This window comes from Gorilla gorilla, chromosome 19 (assembly GCF_029281585.2).
Source record: "Gorilla gorilla gorilla isolate KB3781 chromosome 19, NHGRI_mGorGor1-v2.1_pri, whole genome shotgun sequence".
Classification (NCBI taxonomy): Eukaryota; Metazoa; Chordata; class Mammalia; order Primates; family Hominidae; genus Gorilla; species Gorilla gorilla.
In genome coordinates, this window is record NC_073243.2 from 69,823,887 (window position 1) to 69,839,396 (window position 15,510).

The following is a 15,510-nucleotide window of genomic DNA, read 5'->3' on the forward strand; positions in this document are numbered from 1 at the left end:
CTCCAGTTCTATCCATATTGCTGCAAAGGCCGTGATGTCATTTTTTAATAGCTGCATAGTATTCCAAGGTGTGTATGTATCACATTTCTTTTTTTTTTCTTGAGACAGGGTCTTACTCTGGCACACAGGCTGGAGTACAGAGGTACAATCACAGCTCATGTCAGCCTTAACCTCTTGGGCTCAAGCCACTCTCCTGCCTCAGCCTCTACAGGTACATGCCATCTTGCCTGGCTAATTTTTTTTTTTTCTCGAGACAGGGTTTCATCATGTTGCCCAGGCTGATCTCAAACTCCTGGGTTTAAGCAAGAGGCCTGCCTTGGCCTCCCAAGATGCTGGGATTACAGCCATGAGCCACCATGCTTGGTCACCACATTTTCTTTCTCCAGTCCACTATTGATGAATATCTAGGTGGATTCCATGTCTTTGCTATTGTGGATAGTGCTGCAATGAACATACACATGCATGTGTCTTAAGGTATATCCATTTTGGTATATAACCAATCATAGAATTGCTGGGTCAAATGGTAGTTCTATTTTATGTTCTTTGAGAAATCCCTAAACTGTTCTCTACACTGGCTGAATTAATTTACATTCCCACCAGCAGTGTATAAGCATTCTCTTTTCTCTGCAACCTCTCCAGCATCTATTATGTTTTGACTTTTTAATAACAGTCATTCTGACTGGTATCTTATCATCATTTTGATTTGCATTTCCCTAATGATTAGTGATATTGAGCATTTTTTCATGTTTGTTTGCTGTGTGTATGTCTTCTTTTGAGAAGTGTCTGTTTATGTCCTTTGCCCATTTTTCATTGTGTTATTTGTTTTCTGCCTGTCGATCTACTTGAGTTCCTTATAGGTTCTGAATATTACACCTTTGTCAGATGTATAGTTTGCAAATATTTTCTCCTACTCTGTAGGTTGCCTGGCCTCCCCAATTGCTGGAGCTACAGCCACTGTTGCCGGAGATCCAAGGTCCCTGGGTCTTTGCATGTATCTGAGCTATGGGTCTGCCCAGACCCCATGCAGCTCTCTTGCCAGTCTGGAGGCCCTGGGTTGGGGGGTGTCAGTGGGGATCTCCTGAGCCCAGGGTTGCTAAGGTCTGTGGCAGAAATATGAGTCCACGGGGGCTCTCATTCACTCACTGTTTTCCAGGGTAGAGATCCTGCCCTGGCTCTGTGTCAATCCCATGTGGGTGGCTATCCTGTCTAGCTGTTCTCTGTTCTCCATAGGTCATTTTCTTCCTCAGTTAATCTCAGTGTGTCTACCTGGATGATCCAGTTGAAGAGACAGTGTTTATGCCCCACTTATTCTCTCCATGAGAGCAGCATGCACTAGCTGCTTCTATTTAGCCATCTTGGCACCCCCCACCTTTGGTGCATGTTTTGAGACCAAGGTTATTATTATTTTTTTTTTGCCAGTGTTACATAATTTCTATTGCCTCCTACAGGGGAGGAGATGACTTTCATTAGGTAGAGCAAACACGCTTTGAAACTTACCAACATTAACCAGTTTTGAAAATGGAGGGAGTAATTGTGCTCTTCTTCCATCCTTCAGTAAACCTCCCTTCAATTTCCTTCACTTTTTTTTTCAAATTCTCCCCAACCTTTCAATTTTTGAGCATCTCATAACAGACTTGGTCCTCTTCTTTTGGTATCCTCACTTCTCGGTGATTTCTCCCAGGCTTGAGCTTTGATCCTCCATCTCTCTGCTAATGCTCCCAAATACTTATCTCTAGTCCTGACCTTGCTCCCAAACTCCAGACTCATACATCCAACTGCTGACTTGCCTTCTGCACTTGGATGTCCAATAGTATGCCAACTCAGCATGTCCAAACTAAACTCCTACCCTTCCCCCACAGAGCCTTTGCTCTGTCTCTTCCCTCTGCTGCAACACTCCCCCAGAAAGCTGATTGGCTAAATTCATCTCCTACAATCTTTGCTCAAATATTACCATTTCAATGAATCCTGCCTTGACTGCTCTATTTATACTGTAACCTGCTTCTCTCTCTAACCCTAGGCACCTAGACACCCTAATCCTCCTTACTATTCCTGCTCTACCTTTTTTGCCCACAGCACTTTTATAACCTACTATTTGATTTCCCTATTTATTTTGTATCGCATCTCCCATCCCCACTCCCCAGGATATAAGTTTCTTAAGGGCACCATCTTTTTCTCTTTAGTTCATGGTATATCTCCAGCACCCAGTACACTGCCTGGCACATAGTAGTTATTGAATGTAGTTATTTATTGAATGAATGTATGCCAATAACAAACCCATTTCTAAACTCCCAGTAGATGTAAACTTGTGTATACAATTATGAATGAAACTTTAGCATATGAAAAAAAAATCTATCTTATTGCCCTCCACACTGCACTATTTTCTTTTCCTCCATGCATTAACTCCTTTTCTTGTTTAGTTACTTCTCCTCCCTTCTCCTTTCTTCTCTTCCCTTGTCAAGTGCCCGGTGGTCTCTTGCTGCACCTTGGCTTATACTCAGTGAACTGTTGCAAAGTGGAGTAACATAGAAGTGAAAGACCTATTTGAATCTCTTTTCCTTAAATTAATACTTCTGGACCTTTGTTCTCATTACTATGTGTGCAGAAAATTCAGGAAATATTCTCTGAATTTAACCGAGATCAGCAAAACTATATACCCGATTTGCCCAGACTTAACTGTATTGTTGAATGAATATGTAAAGGAGCTTTAAAATGAGGGTGCGTGTGTATTACAACATACGATGTTGTCATCTAGGAATGAAAGATTATGCATGTGATGTATAGCCACACAGGTTCTAAGACTCACAGAAAATGAAATCATTTGAATTTGACATTCTAGAATGCATGGCTTTTAAATGCTGGATTTTTTCAACTCAATCAGAATTTAACAGGCATAGATTCTGTGAGTTAGGGTACAGAGTTGACCAATTTTTTCAGATAAGAACATCATTATACAACATGCTAGATCTAAGGTAGCTATTAAAATATTAAAACCACAATCCCGTTTCTTTTTCCCTTCTAGTATGTGAATGAGAATTTCTATAGTGCTGTCTCATATCCTCAGCCTGGACTAGGAAGCTCACAAGTTCAACTGTCATTCTAGATCCACGCTGAATTCAGGTGTTTTTTTTTTGCTGATGATATTTCTGAATGGCCAAAGCATTTCTGCTGTTTCATAAAATCTGAAGAACTGATTACTCCAGTACTTAGTGGCACTTTTACTAATAAGTATAATACCTGAGAGGTTTTTTGTTTGTTTTTCTTTACCAAATATATCTTTTGTGAATATTTTCTTCCAGTCTGTGCCTTGCTTTTTCATTGTCTCGGCAGTGATTTTTACAAACAGAAATTTTAAATTTTAATGATGTTCAATTTGTTGTTTTTTTCATTGATTATGCCTTTGGTATTGGGTCTAAGAAGTCATCACCAAACTCAGTTCATCTAGATTTTTTTTCCTGTGTTATATTCTAGGAGTTTTATAGTTGTTTGATTTACATTTATGTTTTTGATCCATTTGATTCATTATTGTGAAGAGTGTGAGTTCTTTGTCTAGTCTCATTTTTTTTGCATGTTGATATCCAGTTGTTCCAGCACCATTTGTTAAAAAGTCTCCTCTTTTCTCCATTGTGTTGTGTTTGTTTTCTTGTCAAAGATCATTTGACTCTATTTATGTGAGTCTATTTCTGGACTCTCTATTCTATTACATTGATGCATTTGTCTACTCTTTCACCAATACCACACTGTCTTAATTACAGTGGCTTTATAGTGAATCTTGACATCAGGTAATGTCTGTCTATCTTTCTCTTCTCCTTTAATAATGTGTTAGCTATTGTGGAATGTATGCCTCTCCATTATAACCTTTATAATCAGTTCATTGATAGTCACTAGATACTTTGGGGGATTTTGACTAGTATTGCATTAAATTTATAGATCAAGTTGGCAAGAACTGACATTTTGACAATATTGAGTCTTATTATTCATGAACATAGAGTATCTATTTACTTAGTTCTTTGATTATTTTATTAGAGTTTTATAGTTTTCCTCATATAGATCTTATACATATTTATTAGAATTACATCTAAGTATTTTACTTTTGGAAGATACTAATGAAACTGTATTCTTTTTAATCTCAAATTCCACCTGTTCATTGTTGGTACAAAGAAAAGCAATTGACCTTTTATGATAGCCTTGCATCTTGCAACCTTGCTGTAATGACTTATCAGTTCCAACATTTTTTTGTTGATTCTTTCCAATTTCCAAATAGACAATTATGCCATCTGCACAGTTTTATTTCTTCCATCTCAATCTATATACATTTTCTTTTCTTGTCTTTCACAGCAGCTAGGACTTCCAATATAATATTGAAAAGCAGTAGGGAGAGGGACCATCCTTGCCTTTTTCTTGATCTTAGTGGAAAAATCTAAATTTCTTACTATTAAGTATGATGTTAGCTGTGGGGTTATTTGGTAGATATTCTTTATAAAGTTGAGGAAGCTTCCCTCTATTCCTAATTTACTGAGAGTTTTATCATGCATGGATATTTGATTTTCTCAAAGGCTGTTTCTGCATCTGTTGATATAATCATGTGATTTTTCTTCTTGAGCTTGTTGATATGATGGATTATATTAATTGGTTTTCAAATGTTGAAACAGCCTTGGATACCTGGGATAAATCCCATTTGGTTTTGAAGCATATTTTTTATATGTGGTTGAATTCTATTTACTCATATTTTGTTGAAGATGTTCATATATATATGTTCATAAGGATATTGGTCTGTAGTTTTCTTTTCTTGTAATGTCTTCATGAGGTTTTTTGTATTTGGGCAGCTATGGTCTCATAGAATGAGTTGGAAAGTAGTCCTTCTACTTCTATCTCTGAAAGAGATTATGGAGATTTGATATAATTTCTTCCTTAAATGTTTGGTAAAATTCACTTGTGAACCCATCTGTGCCTGATGCTTTCTATTTTAGAAGGTTATTAATAATTGATTCAATTTCTTTAAAAGACTTAAGTGTATCCAGATTATTTTTCTCACCTGAGTTTTGGTATATTGTGCTCTTCAAGAAATTTGTCCATTCTATTTTATCTAGGTTATCGAATGTGTGAGCGTAGAGTTGTCTATATTATTTTTTATTATCTACCTAATGTCTTCTGTTGTAATGATGTTCATTTCTTTCTTTATGTCCTTTATTTTTATTAGCCTTGGTTTTGACTTTGTTAATTTTCCTCTATTATTTTCCCATTTTCAATTTCACTAATTTCTGCTCTAATTCTCACTATTTTTTCTTCTGCTTTCTTTGAATTTATTATTTGCTGTTTTTTAAGTTTACGAAGGTGGAAGCTTAGATGATTGATTTAGATCTTTCTTTTCTAATGTATGCATTGTGTCTAAATATTCCTCTAAGCATTGCTTTCACTGCATCCTCAAAACTTTGATAAATTGTGGTTTCATCTTTATTTAGCTCAAAATATTTTAAAATTTCTAAGATTTCTTCTTTGATTGATGTGCTATGTAGAAATGCGTTGTCTAATCTCCAAATGTTTGAGGATTTTCTAGCTATCTCTCTGTTATTGAATTTTAGTTTAATTCTATTGTGGTCTGAGACCAGACATTGTAAGATTTCTGCTCTTTGAATATGTAAATGTGTGCTTTATGGCCCATAATGTGGTCTATCTTGGTGAATATGTCATGTGAGCTTCAGAACAATGTGTATTCTGCTGTTGTTGGATGAAGCAGTCTTAGATGTTAATTATATTCAGTTGGTTGATTTGTGTTTTTGAATTCAACTGTGTCCTTTCAGGTTTTCTGCTGGCTAGATCTATCCATTTCTGATAGAGAGAGTGTTGAAGTGGAATTATAATAGTGGATATTCCCCCTTGCAGTTCAGTTTTTGCCTCACGTATTCTTATGCTGTGTTAGGTACATACACATAAAGGATTGCTGTATCTTCTTGAAAAATTGATGCCCTTATCCTTACTCATGATGTTGTTCAGATATGCCATTTATGATATCTGGGCGAAACTACTTCATGTGTGAAAATTGCTAAAAGGGTAAGAAATTAATTCCACATTTCGTATATAAAATTTTCTATTGACATTGGACAACAGTAAAGTTGTTGGTTGCCTACAATTTATTATTTGATAAACAATTGGACTAAATTTTTGAATATTGATCTGAGAATAACTGCAAAATTTTTGTCATTACCATCCTGGTATCCCAACTCTCTCTTTCTCTTTGGCTTGTTTTTTCCTTTTTCGTAGGTTTTTCTTACCTAAATCATCTGTTGCTTGAAACAAAGAGAATATCTTTTCTGTTCTTCTCATTAGGAAATAGTAACTGAAAACTAAAAGTTTGATGGTTATAGTAGCTGGTTGCTATGAGCTTTGTGTGAGGCATATACTGAGCCTTTTATGTGTATTTTCTTATATAAATATAACAATTCTCTGGTATAGATGCAATTTTTACCCATCTTATTTGTTAGGAAACTATGACCCAGTTCCTTGAGCATGGCTACACTGCCAGTAAGTGACAAGGCTGTATGTGAATACTGTCAGTCTAACTAAAAACCTGTACCCTTCACTATGATTATCTGGTGTACTAAAATCATTTTATTAGAACTTGTTCATTGATTGCATAAATTATATTACTAACATCAATATTTAAAATTAATATGATAGTGTAGTGACTTGCAATATAAGAAACACATATTATACACAAAACTAAAACAAAAGTTTCACAAACCAATGTCAACCTTACTGTCTTAGGGTATACAATGAACTCTGATAGTTTCGATATTATTCTAGTCTAGTCCAATCTAGTCTAGTCCAATTACCCATTCACTAAATTGATTTTATAACCTACTGAGTTATAACCCATATTGGAGGAAACATTAAATAATATTTAGCTTTTACTTTTCTTGTATAAGATATATCTAATGATTTATCAAATTAGATGCAAAAGCAAATTTTTAAATTTCTGATAATTTTATTTTTTAAAAGAAATTCATAAACCATTCAGACTGTGTCTAAAGAAGAGAAACCTAGAATTCAGTTCTTCAGAGGGTCTGGTAAAGCAATTACCTGTTTTCTTAAACAGCAAAGATTAGAGGAAAACTATCTTTGTAACCATGATAAAGCTGAGCAGACAATAGTCTCTCCACACACATTATAATAAAAATAATTATGGAGCTTTAAAAAAGTTTTTCTTCTGTTTTTTAAATTTTTTGTTTCTACATTTTATAAATCTAAGTATTGCATTATGGTCCCTAACAAAAAAAATAATTTATTAATACTGCTTTATTATTCAAAGGGCTTGATATACAAAAAGAAAATCAAATTAATAAGGAACAAAATGGATATTAACATTTCAAAACAATATTTGATTTATCAACAAATATATTTTTAGCTATACAAAAGAAGTAATCAGTTTCTTTTACACATTTCTTTGAGGAAATCTAAGACTGGCATCTCCACACAAGAGTTTTTAATTATAATTTTGTAACTGTCATTGTCTTGCTAAATAAAATAAATCGCTTAGGCATAATTTTCTTATTTAAAATAAGCAGAAGAATCATTCCTCTCACAAATGAATATATTGCCATAGTTATAGTTGGAATGATTTGAAGGCATGCTATTTTTAAACTTTAAAATAGAAAATTTTTAAAGATTAGCAAGACCAATTCTCACCCCAAATTGGGGTCAGTCTTTGCTTACTTGGGTAGACTTGTATTCAGGGATCGTGTCAAAAGCCCTACTGTCTTGTAGGGTTCCTACTCCTAGCCACAAGCACAGGTCCAGGAATATGTAATTGTTCTACCCTCAGTGAAATCTGAGAGTAATTGCAAACAGAAAAAGGCAAAAATGAATGAAAGGCCTGTAGAGGAATCAATCAATTTAAAGGAAAATTAGAGATGGATCTTCACATCTGTGAAATGCTTTTGTGTGTGTATCATATATTACTCACACTCATTCCCAGTGTCATGGAGGTATTCTGAACATACAGAAGCCACATGCTCAAAGTATGGTTAAAACATTCTTTTTCAAAGGTATGCTTTCAGGGAAAAACAAAAGCTTCTTAGTCCTGAAGACTTGATTTCTGAAAGGGCTGCCCAGGGTCCTCTAATTTGCATGTACTCTTTTCCACATTCAAGGAGTCAAGACAATTGTGAGACACGATAGATATTTAGCAAATCTCTCTGAGACACAGATCTGAGATGGACACAAGAGGGCTTCTCATGAGTTTGTCTATTTCCTCCTCCAAGTTCAAAGATAGAAGCCAATTAAATTCAGTGATTAAAATCGAACAGTTTGTATTAACAGCCTTGAGTCTCTGTGCCAGCAGTGTCCCAGGCAGAGGAACCAGGAGAGAATACTCCACCAAACTGAACTGAGTCTGGCTACGAACATGAGTGTTTATTAGAAGCAAATAAAAGTAGCTAAGGGAGTTCCAAACAACTCTCAAAAGTTGCTTTCCAATCTAAAACTCTAGATATTTCTAGATCAATGATCATAGTGTGTTGGGGATTGTATGTGTAAAGAAACTTTATATATCTTCTGTTGATTTTGGAAAAGCCTAAAAAATATTAAAACTGTAGAATTTATTTATGGTGATTTTTCTCTAATAAGCATTCTGTGCCATCGGTTGTAATTAATCTGACAACCTGTTTCTTATTTTCTGGCCTTTGGGAAGTGAGATTGCTTGTAAACCTCCATTGTTAAGGCATTGACTGACATAATTTTCTCTTTTGCTGAGAGGTAAGTTCCTCTTAAGATAAAAATTGAAGAAATAAAAAAAATCCTTTTGTGGGAAACTTGGAAACACAGAAGTCAGTTGAGTGACAGAGAAAACAAAGAAGTCAGAAGAATATTATTATTCATTTGTTGAACAAATACATATTAAGTGTTTATTACGTTCCAGGTTCTCTTCTAAACAGTGCGGACAGAGCAGTAAACAAACGAAACCAAAATAGTTGCACTTATGAAGCTTATACCATAGTGGGGAAAGAAAATAAAAACACACACACATATTAAATTATTTGAAATATGAAAGGTATATGGGCTATGAAGAAAAACAAAGTGGCGAAAAGGGACAGAGAGGGTAGATGGGATACATCTTGCAAAAGGGAGGTGTATTAGTTTTCTGCTGCTAGGTATCAAATTATCACAAACTTAGTGGCTTAAAACAACACCCACTGTCCAGCCTCAGCTTCAATGTGTGCTGTGCTCAGGATCTTACAAAGCTGCAGTCAAGGAGTCAGCCAGAGCTGGTTTCATCTGAGGCTCAGTTTCCTCTTCCAAGCTCATGTAGTTGTTAGCAGAATGCATTTCCTCCCAACTGTGGAACTCAGGGCAGGATGCTTCTACACAGCTAGAAGAAAAGATTCTCTGTAGTTTACAGTCTCTGAGCTCCGGAAAAATCTAGGCATTCTTTCAAATGAGTCACCTGATTAGATTAGCCCCACTAGTATACTCTCCATTTTTATTAACTTAAAGTCAAATTGATTTGGGCACTTAATTATATCTGAAAAATTCTTTTCACCTTTGCCATATAAGGTAACATTATCACGGAAGTACTCTCCCACCTCTTTTGCCATATTCTTTCAGTTAGATGCAAGTCACAGGTGTGCCCACACTCAATAGGAGGGTTTTACAAAAGGCTGTGATTCATTTGAGGCCAGCCCAGAGTACATCTGTCACCAGAGGTTATAGGAGTCTTCAGCAAAATAAGGAGAGAGAGCAAGTGGATATTTAAGGGAAGAACATTACTGACAGAGGAGAAAGAAGTGCATAGTTCCACAGGTAGGAACATGCTTGGGAAGTTTAACATCAAGCAAGGAGTCCAGTGTGATTGGAGCAGCAATGCACAAGGATAGTGGGGAGGTGGTCCAGAGGGGGAACAGGTTGCCCGATTTTACAGAGCTGTGAGGAACATTGTCAAGATATTCTACATATTACATTTTTAACATTTTCATCAAGTCTCACTCTTTCAGCAAATCTAGAGGACAAATAACAAGAAATGAAAGGTACTTATGTATTTTGTGACACTATCAGGTGTCACAAAAAAGCACAAGTTGTGATTGTTCTCATCTTAGAGAATTTGAGCTCAATTTTAACATAGCTGCATGTTGCTTTTCTGCAAAGAACAAGGCCACTTTACTATACCGGGGCTCTCAACTTTGTCATTACAGTTAGAATAAAGTGAAACTCTCTCCTGAATAAAGCCATGGGAATAATATGTAACTATGGATAATCATTTAATTCAAGGGAAGAGGCAAAGCATTGGGTTCTACATCTTATAGAAAATGAAAAGGAAGATGTATAGCTGAAGTAAACAAAGTAGAGGCAAAAATAAACCAGTTCCAGAAGACATCAAGTTAAGTGAAATAATCCAGGTACAGAAAAACAAATATTGCATGTTCTTACTTATAATGTGGGAGCTTTAAAAAATGAATTCATGGAAGTAGAGAGTGCAGTGATGATTGCCAGAGGCTGGGAAGGGTAGTGGGGAGGAGAGCATAAAAATGGGTTAGTTAATGGGTGCAAAAATAACAATCAGAATGAATAAGACCTAGTACTTAGTAACACAACAGGGTGACTATAGTTAACAGTAATTTATTGTATGCTTTAAAATAACTAAAAGTGTAGAATTGGAATGTTTTTAATACAAAGAAATGATAAATGCTTCAGGTGATAGATACCACAATTACTCTGATTTGATCATTACACATTGTATGCTTGTATGACAACATCACATGTACACCATAAACATATACAAATATCATGTACCCATAATAATTAACATAAAAATTTTAAAAACAAAATAGAAAATAAAACCAGTTCCTGGAATGGCTGGTAGTAGAATATCATTCTCTGTCAAGTTCTCTGCTTCAACTGTCCCTTTCCCCTTTATTGGAAACAATCGTTTAATGAAAACAAGATTAAGCAATGACTATAGTACAGATTGGCACTTGCAAATCTATCCATAACTGCTTTTCCACCTTAATATTTTTAATTAAAAGGTGTCGTCTTGCTTTGTGGTGAACAGAATATGAGTCATCCCTCACCAGATAAGGCACATGTCCCAAATCCCACCCATCTATTTTCTCCACTGGGAGAGGGGAATTGATGGCATGCTCTACCTGAGAATGTAAGGCAGCAAAATGCTCCTGGAAAGGTCACAACACTGTCTTTTAACGGGCACGCCGTCAAGGAGATACCACACCTCATTTCCTTACTGTTTGAATTCTGAAAGGGCTGCCCATGCTTCTGTCATAGGACCAACTGCTTTGTTTGCCTGCTGTGCAGTAACATACCAACACACCAAGACTGCAGGGTTTACAGCAGCAGAGGAGTTTAATGATGGCAGGGTACTGAGCAAGAAAATGAGAGGAGACCATCAAATAAATCTCCCCAAGGAGTTCTGGGCTGATATTTCTAAGGGGATTGTGGACTTTTAAGGGGATGGAAAATTGAGGTCATTGATTAGTTGGGGTTAGGAGGATGAAAGCATCGGGTCTTGAAAACTACATTCTTTGCTGAGTCAGCTTCCCCTGTGGCCCTTCAGACCAGTGGATGTCAGTAGTTTCACTGTTATGCAGGACATGAAAGAATGTCTCAAAGGGAAAACTTAACATTTTAAAATGTTCAAGTTGTTATCTATAGAGCAGTTAAGAGGAATTATAATCTTCTAACAGAGTCTACGTGATTCTGAGGCAATAGGCAAACAACTATGAAGACGTGGGTCAGAGAACAAGCTGACCTAATGATTAATGCTGAATGCACTGCAAGCTTAATTTATTTTTGTTTTTCCCCTCCCTTCTTCCCTGATTAACTTTATAAAATTTGTAGGGATGGTTTCAGTTCCTCTAATTTGGCAGTGTAATATGCTTAGATTTTATGAAGCGCATTCCAATTTTAGGATTCTTTCTGTCAGGGCTAAAAAGAAGGTGGGGGACGGGGAGTGCTTAGCTAGAAACATACCTGCTCATAACCTTGCCTCTCATCCTGCAAGTGAGTACTCAAATAATCCCCTCAAATAATGTTGCCAAGGTAACTCCTACAAAATAAAGAGCTTTGTTTTTGCATACTTCTGTTGACACAGATACTATGAGCTTAAATAAACTGATTAGTGAACTCCAACTGTAGTGAGGATAAATAATATCTCCAATTCATAGAAGCCATGCAAAAATAAAGTCTTTAGGTTTTCCTTTTAAAAAAACAAATCTCTGAACCAAGTGCTGGAGAGTGCTCCCTTTTCTGTGAGGAAAGGGAAATTTGGGTGGAGCTTCTCAATACACCCAAGAAACAACTGATGACTGAGGAGTGGGATTAGCCTTTCTTTAGTACCCTCCCCACCAAGTATTCCCTAGACATATCAGACCATCATATTAAGATGATAAAGTTCTTTACTCAAGGATTAGTTAGCTTTCAAAATGCGTATGGTATGTGAAGATAAAAAAAGCTTGTAACTGTCTACCTGTGGTAGAAAGGAAGTCATTTACAAGTTTGTATCATATATTTTGCTCCTATCTCTGTCTCTTCTCTAACCCTTCCAATCCAGTCCAGCATCTCGCCACTTATCCTCTGGAAATTCCAACTTTCCCCATCAAAGGTGACCCTGCCCCCTCAGGCCCTTTGTGTATATTATAAAGTTTAATTCCCCAAGATAAGGCTGGATGCAAACAACGCTACTCAAAGCCTTTTGGTAAATGTTTGAATTTCACTAATGGCTGATTTTCTCTCTGTTTTAATTAAGAGGTAAATACATTTATCTAAGACAAGAGCTAACGACCCTTTTTATTTTAAAAGGCCATAGCGTAAACATTTTTGCCTTGCAGGTCATGTGGTCTATGTGCTGTTTTCCAATCAAACGTTTTATCAAAACAGGTAGCAGGAGGGTACTAGTTTGCTGATACCTATGTAAGCCATTTTTTTTCTTAGTAACAAGACTAATCTCATATTCTAATATGCTACTTCTTCTGTAGACATAACTTTACTTTTGTCCATTTTCCTCACATACCCATCCACTAAACATTCAAAAAAAAAAATGAAGAGAAGAATTTGATTATTTTACAGATTAGGCTCCCATCCCAAAGCCACCATTTAAATTTATGGTTTTTATCTTCCAAAATTCTAATTTCTACCCCAGTGGTTCTCAAAGTAATATCTGAAAAACACTAGGAGTATATGAGACTGTTTTAAGCAGTCTGCAATGTCAAAACTATTTTGATAATTATACTAGGATATTACTTGCCTTTTTCACTGTGTTGACATTTGCACTGATGGCACAAAATTAATAGTGGGTAGAACTGCTGTCACCTTACCACAAATCAAGGCAGGGTCAGTTTAAACTCAGTTTGTATTTTTTTAAAGGCAAGTTTCAGTTAAAAATGTCCTTAATGAGCCAATAAAAAATATTAATTTTATTAAATCTTAACCATTCAGTACTTCTCTCTTTAATAGCCTGTGTGAAAAAATGGAAAGTGCACATAAAGGACTTTCACTGCATACCAAAGTACAAAAATTGCCTCTGGGAAAAGCTCTTGCATGACAGTTTGAGCTGCAAGCTGAACAAGCCTCTTTTCTCATGGAACACGATTTTTATTTGTAGGAATGCTGGCAGACAAACCATGGTTCTTCAAACTTGAGTATCTGGCAGGCATTTTCTCAAAAATGAAATAAGCCTGTCATTTAAAGGAAAACATTGACAGTAATCCAATGCCAATGACAATATATGACCTTTAGAGAGAAAATTAGAATTATAGAAAGCTTGTACCTGCAACTATGAGATTAACAGTTTCACAATATTTAAAAATGCTTCTGATAAGATTGGTCATAATATTAACCAATGCTGGAAGCATTCCCTTTAAAAACTGGCACAAGACAAGGATGCCCTCTCTCACCACTCCTATGCAACATACTATTGGAAGTTCTGGCTAGGGCAATCAGGCTAGAGAAAGAAATAAAGCGTATTCAAATAGGAAGAGAAAAAGTCAAATTGCCTCTGTTTGCAGTCAAATTCCCCGTCTACATTTAGAAAACCCCATCATCTCAACCCCAAAACTCTTTAAGCTGATAAGCAACTTCAGCAAAGTCTCAGGATACAAAATCAATGTGCAAAAATCACAAGCATTCCTATAAACCAACAAGAGACAAGCAGAGACCCAAACCATGAATAAACTCCCAGTCACAATTGTTACAAAGAGAATAAAATACCTAGGAATACAGCTAAAAAGGGATGGGAAGGAGGAATAAGAGAGGACACAAACAAATGGAAAAACATACCATCTTTAGAATAAATATCAAGAAAATGGCCATTCTGCCCAAAGTAATTTATAGTTTCCATGCTATTCCCATTAAACTACCATTGACATTCTTCACAGCATCAGAAAAAAAACTATTTTAAATTTCACATGGAAAAAAAAGAGCCTGTATAGACAACACAATCCTAAGCAAGAAGAACAAAGCTAAGAGGCATCATGTTACCTGACTTCAAACTATACTACAAGGATATAGTAACCAAAACAGCATGGTGCTGGTACCAAAATAGATACATAGACCAATAGAACAGAACAGAGATGTCAGAAATAACACCATACATCTACAACCATCTGATTTTCAACAAACCTGACAAAAACAATCAATGGGGAAAGGATTCCCTATTTAATAAATGGTGCTGGGAAAACAATCTAGCCATATGCAGAAAACTGAAACAGGACCCCTTCCTTACACCTTATACAAAAATGAACTCAAGATGGATAAAATACTTAAATGTAAAATCCAAAACCATAAAAACCCTAGAAGAAAACCTAAGTAATACCATTCAGGACACAGGCATGGGCAAAGACTTCATGACGAAAATGTCAAAAGCAATTGCAACAAAAGCCAAAATCGAGAAATGGGATCTCATTAAACTAAAGAGCTTTTGCACAGCAAAAGAAGCTATCATCAGAGTGAACAGGCAGCCTACAGAATGGGAGGAAATTTTTGCAATCCACTCATCTGACAAAGGTCTAATATCCAGAATCTATAAGGAACTTAAACAAATTTACAAGTAAAAACTAACAAACCCATCACAAAGCAGGCAAAGGATATGAACAGACACTTCTCAAAAGAAGACATTTATGCAGCCAACAAACATGAAAAAAAAAGCTCAACATCACTGATCATTAGAGAAATGCAAATCAAAACCACAATGAGATACCATCTTATACCAGTCAGAATGGCAATTATTAAAAAGTCAAAAACCATAGATGCTGATGAGGCTGTGGATAACTAGGAATGCTTTTACACTATTGGTGGTAATGAATGTAAATTAATTCAACCATTGCTGAATACAGTGTGGTGATTCCTCAAGGATCTAGAACCAGAAACACCATTTTACTCAGCAATCCTATTACTGGGTATATACCCAAAGGAATATAAATCATTCTACTATAAAGACGCATGCAGCAGTATTTACAATAGCAAAGACATGACCAACCCAAATGCCCATCAATGATAGACTGGGTGAAG

The 15,510-nt window shown here is 35.9% G+C and overlaps 1 protein-coding gene across 1 annotated transcript in view; it reads right to left on the reverse strand.

Annotated features, from left to right (window-relative positions):
* Positions 1-6,967: 6,967 nt before the first annotated feature.
* The window catches only part of FBXO4 (F-box protein 4), a 129,817-nt gene continuing 121,274 nt past the window's right edge, over positions 6,968-15,510 (reverse strand). Inside the window, exon 6 of the mRNA XM_055367532.2 lies at positions 6,968-9,364. Coding sequence (XP_055223507.2) covers positions 9,357-9,364 — 8 coding nt within the window. The 3' untranslated portion in view covers positions 6,968-9,356. The remainder of the gene's footprint in view (positions 9,365-15,510) is intronic.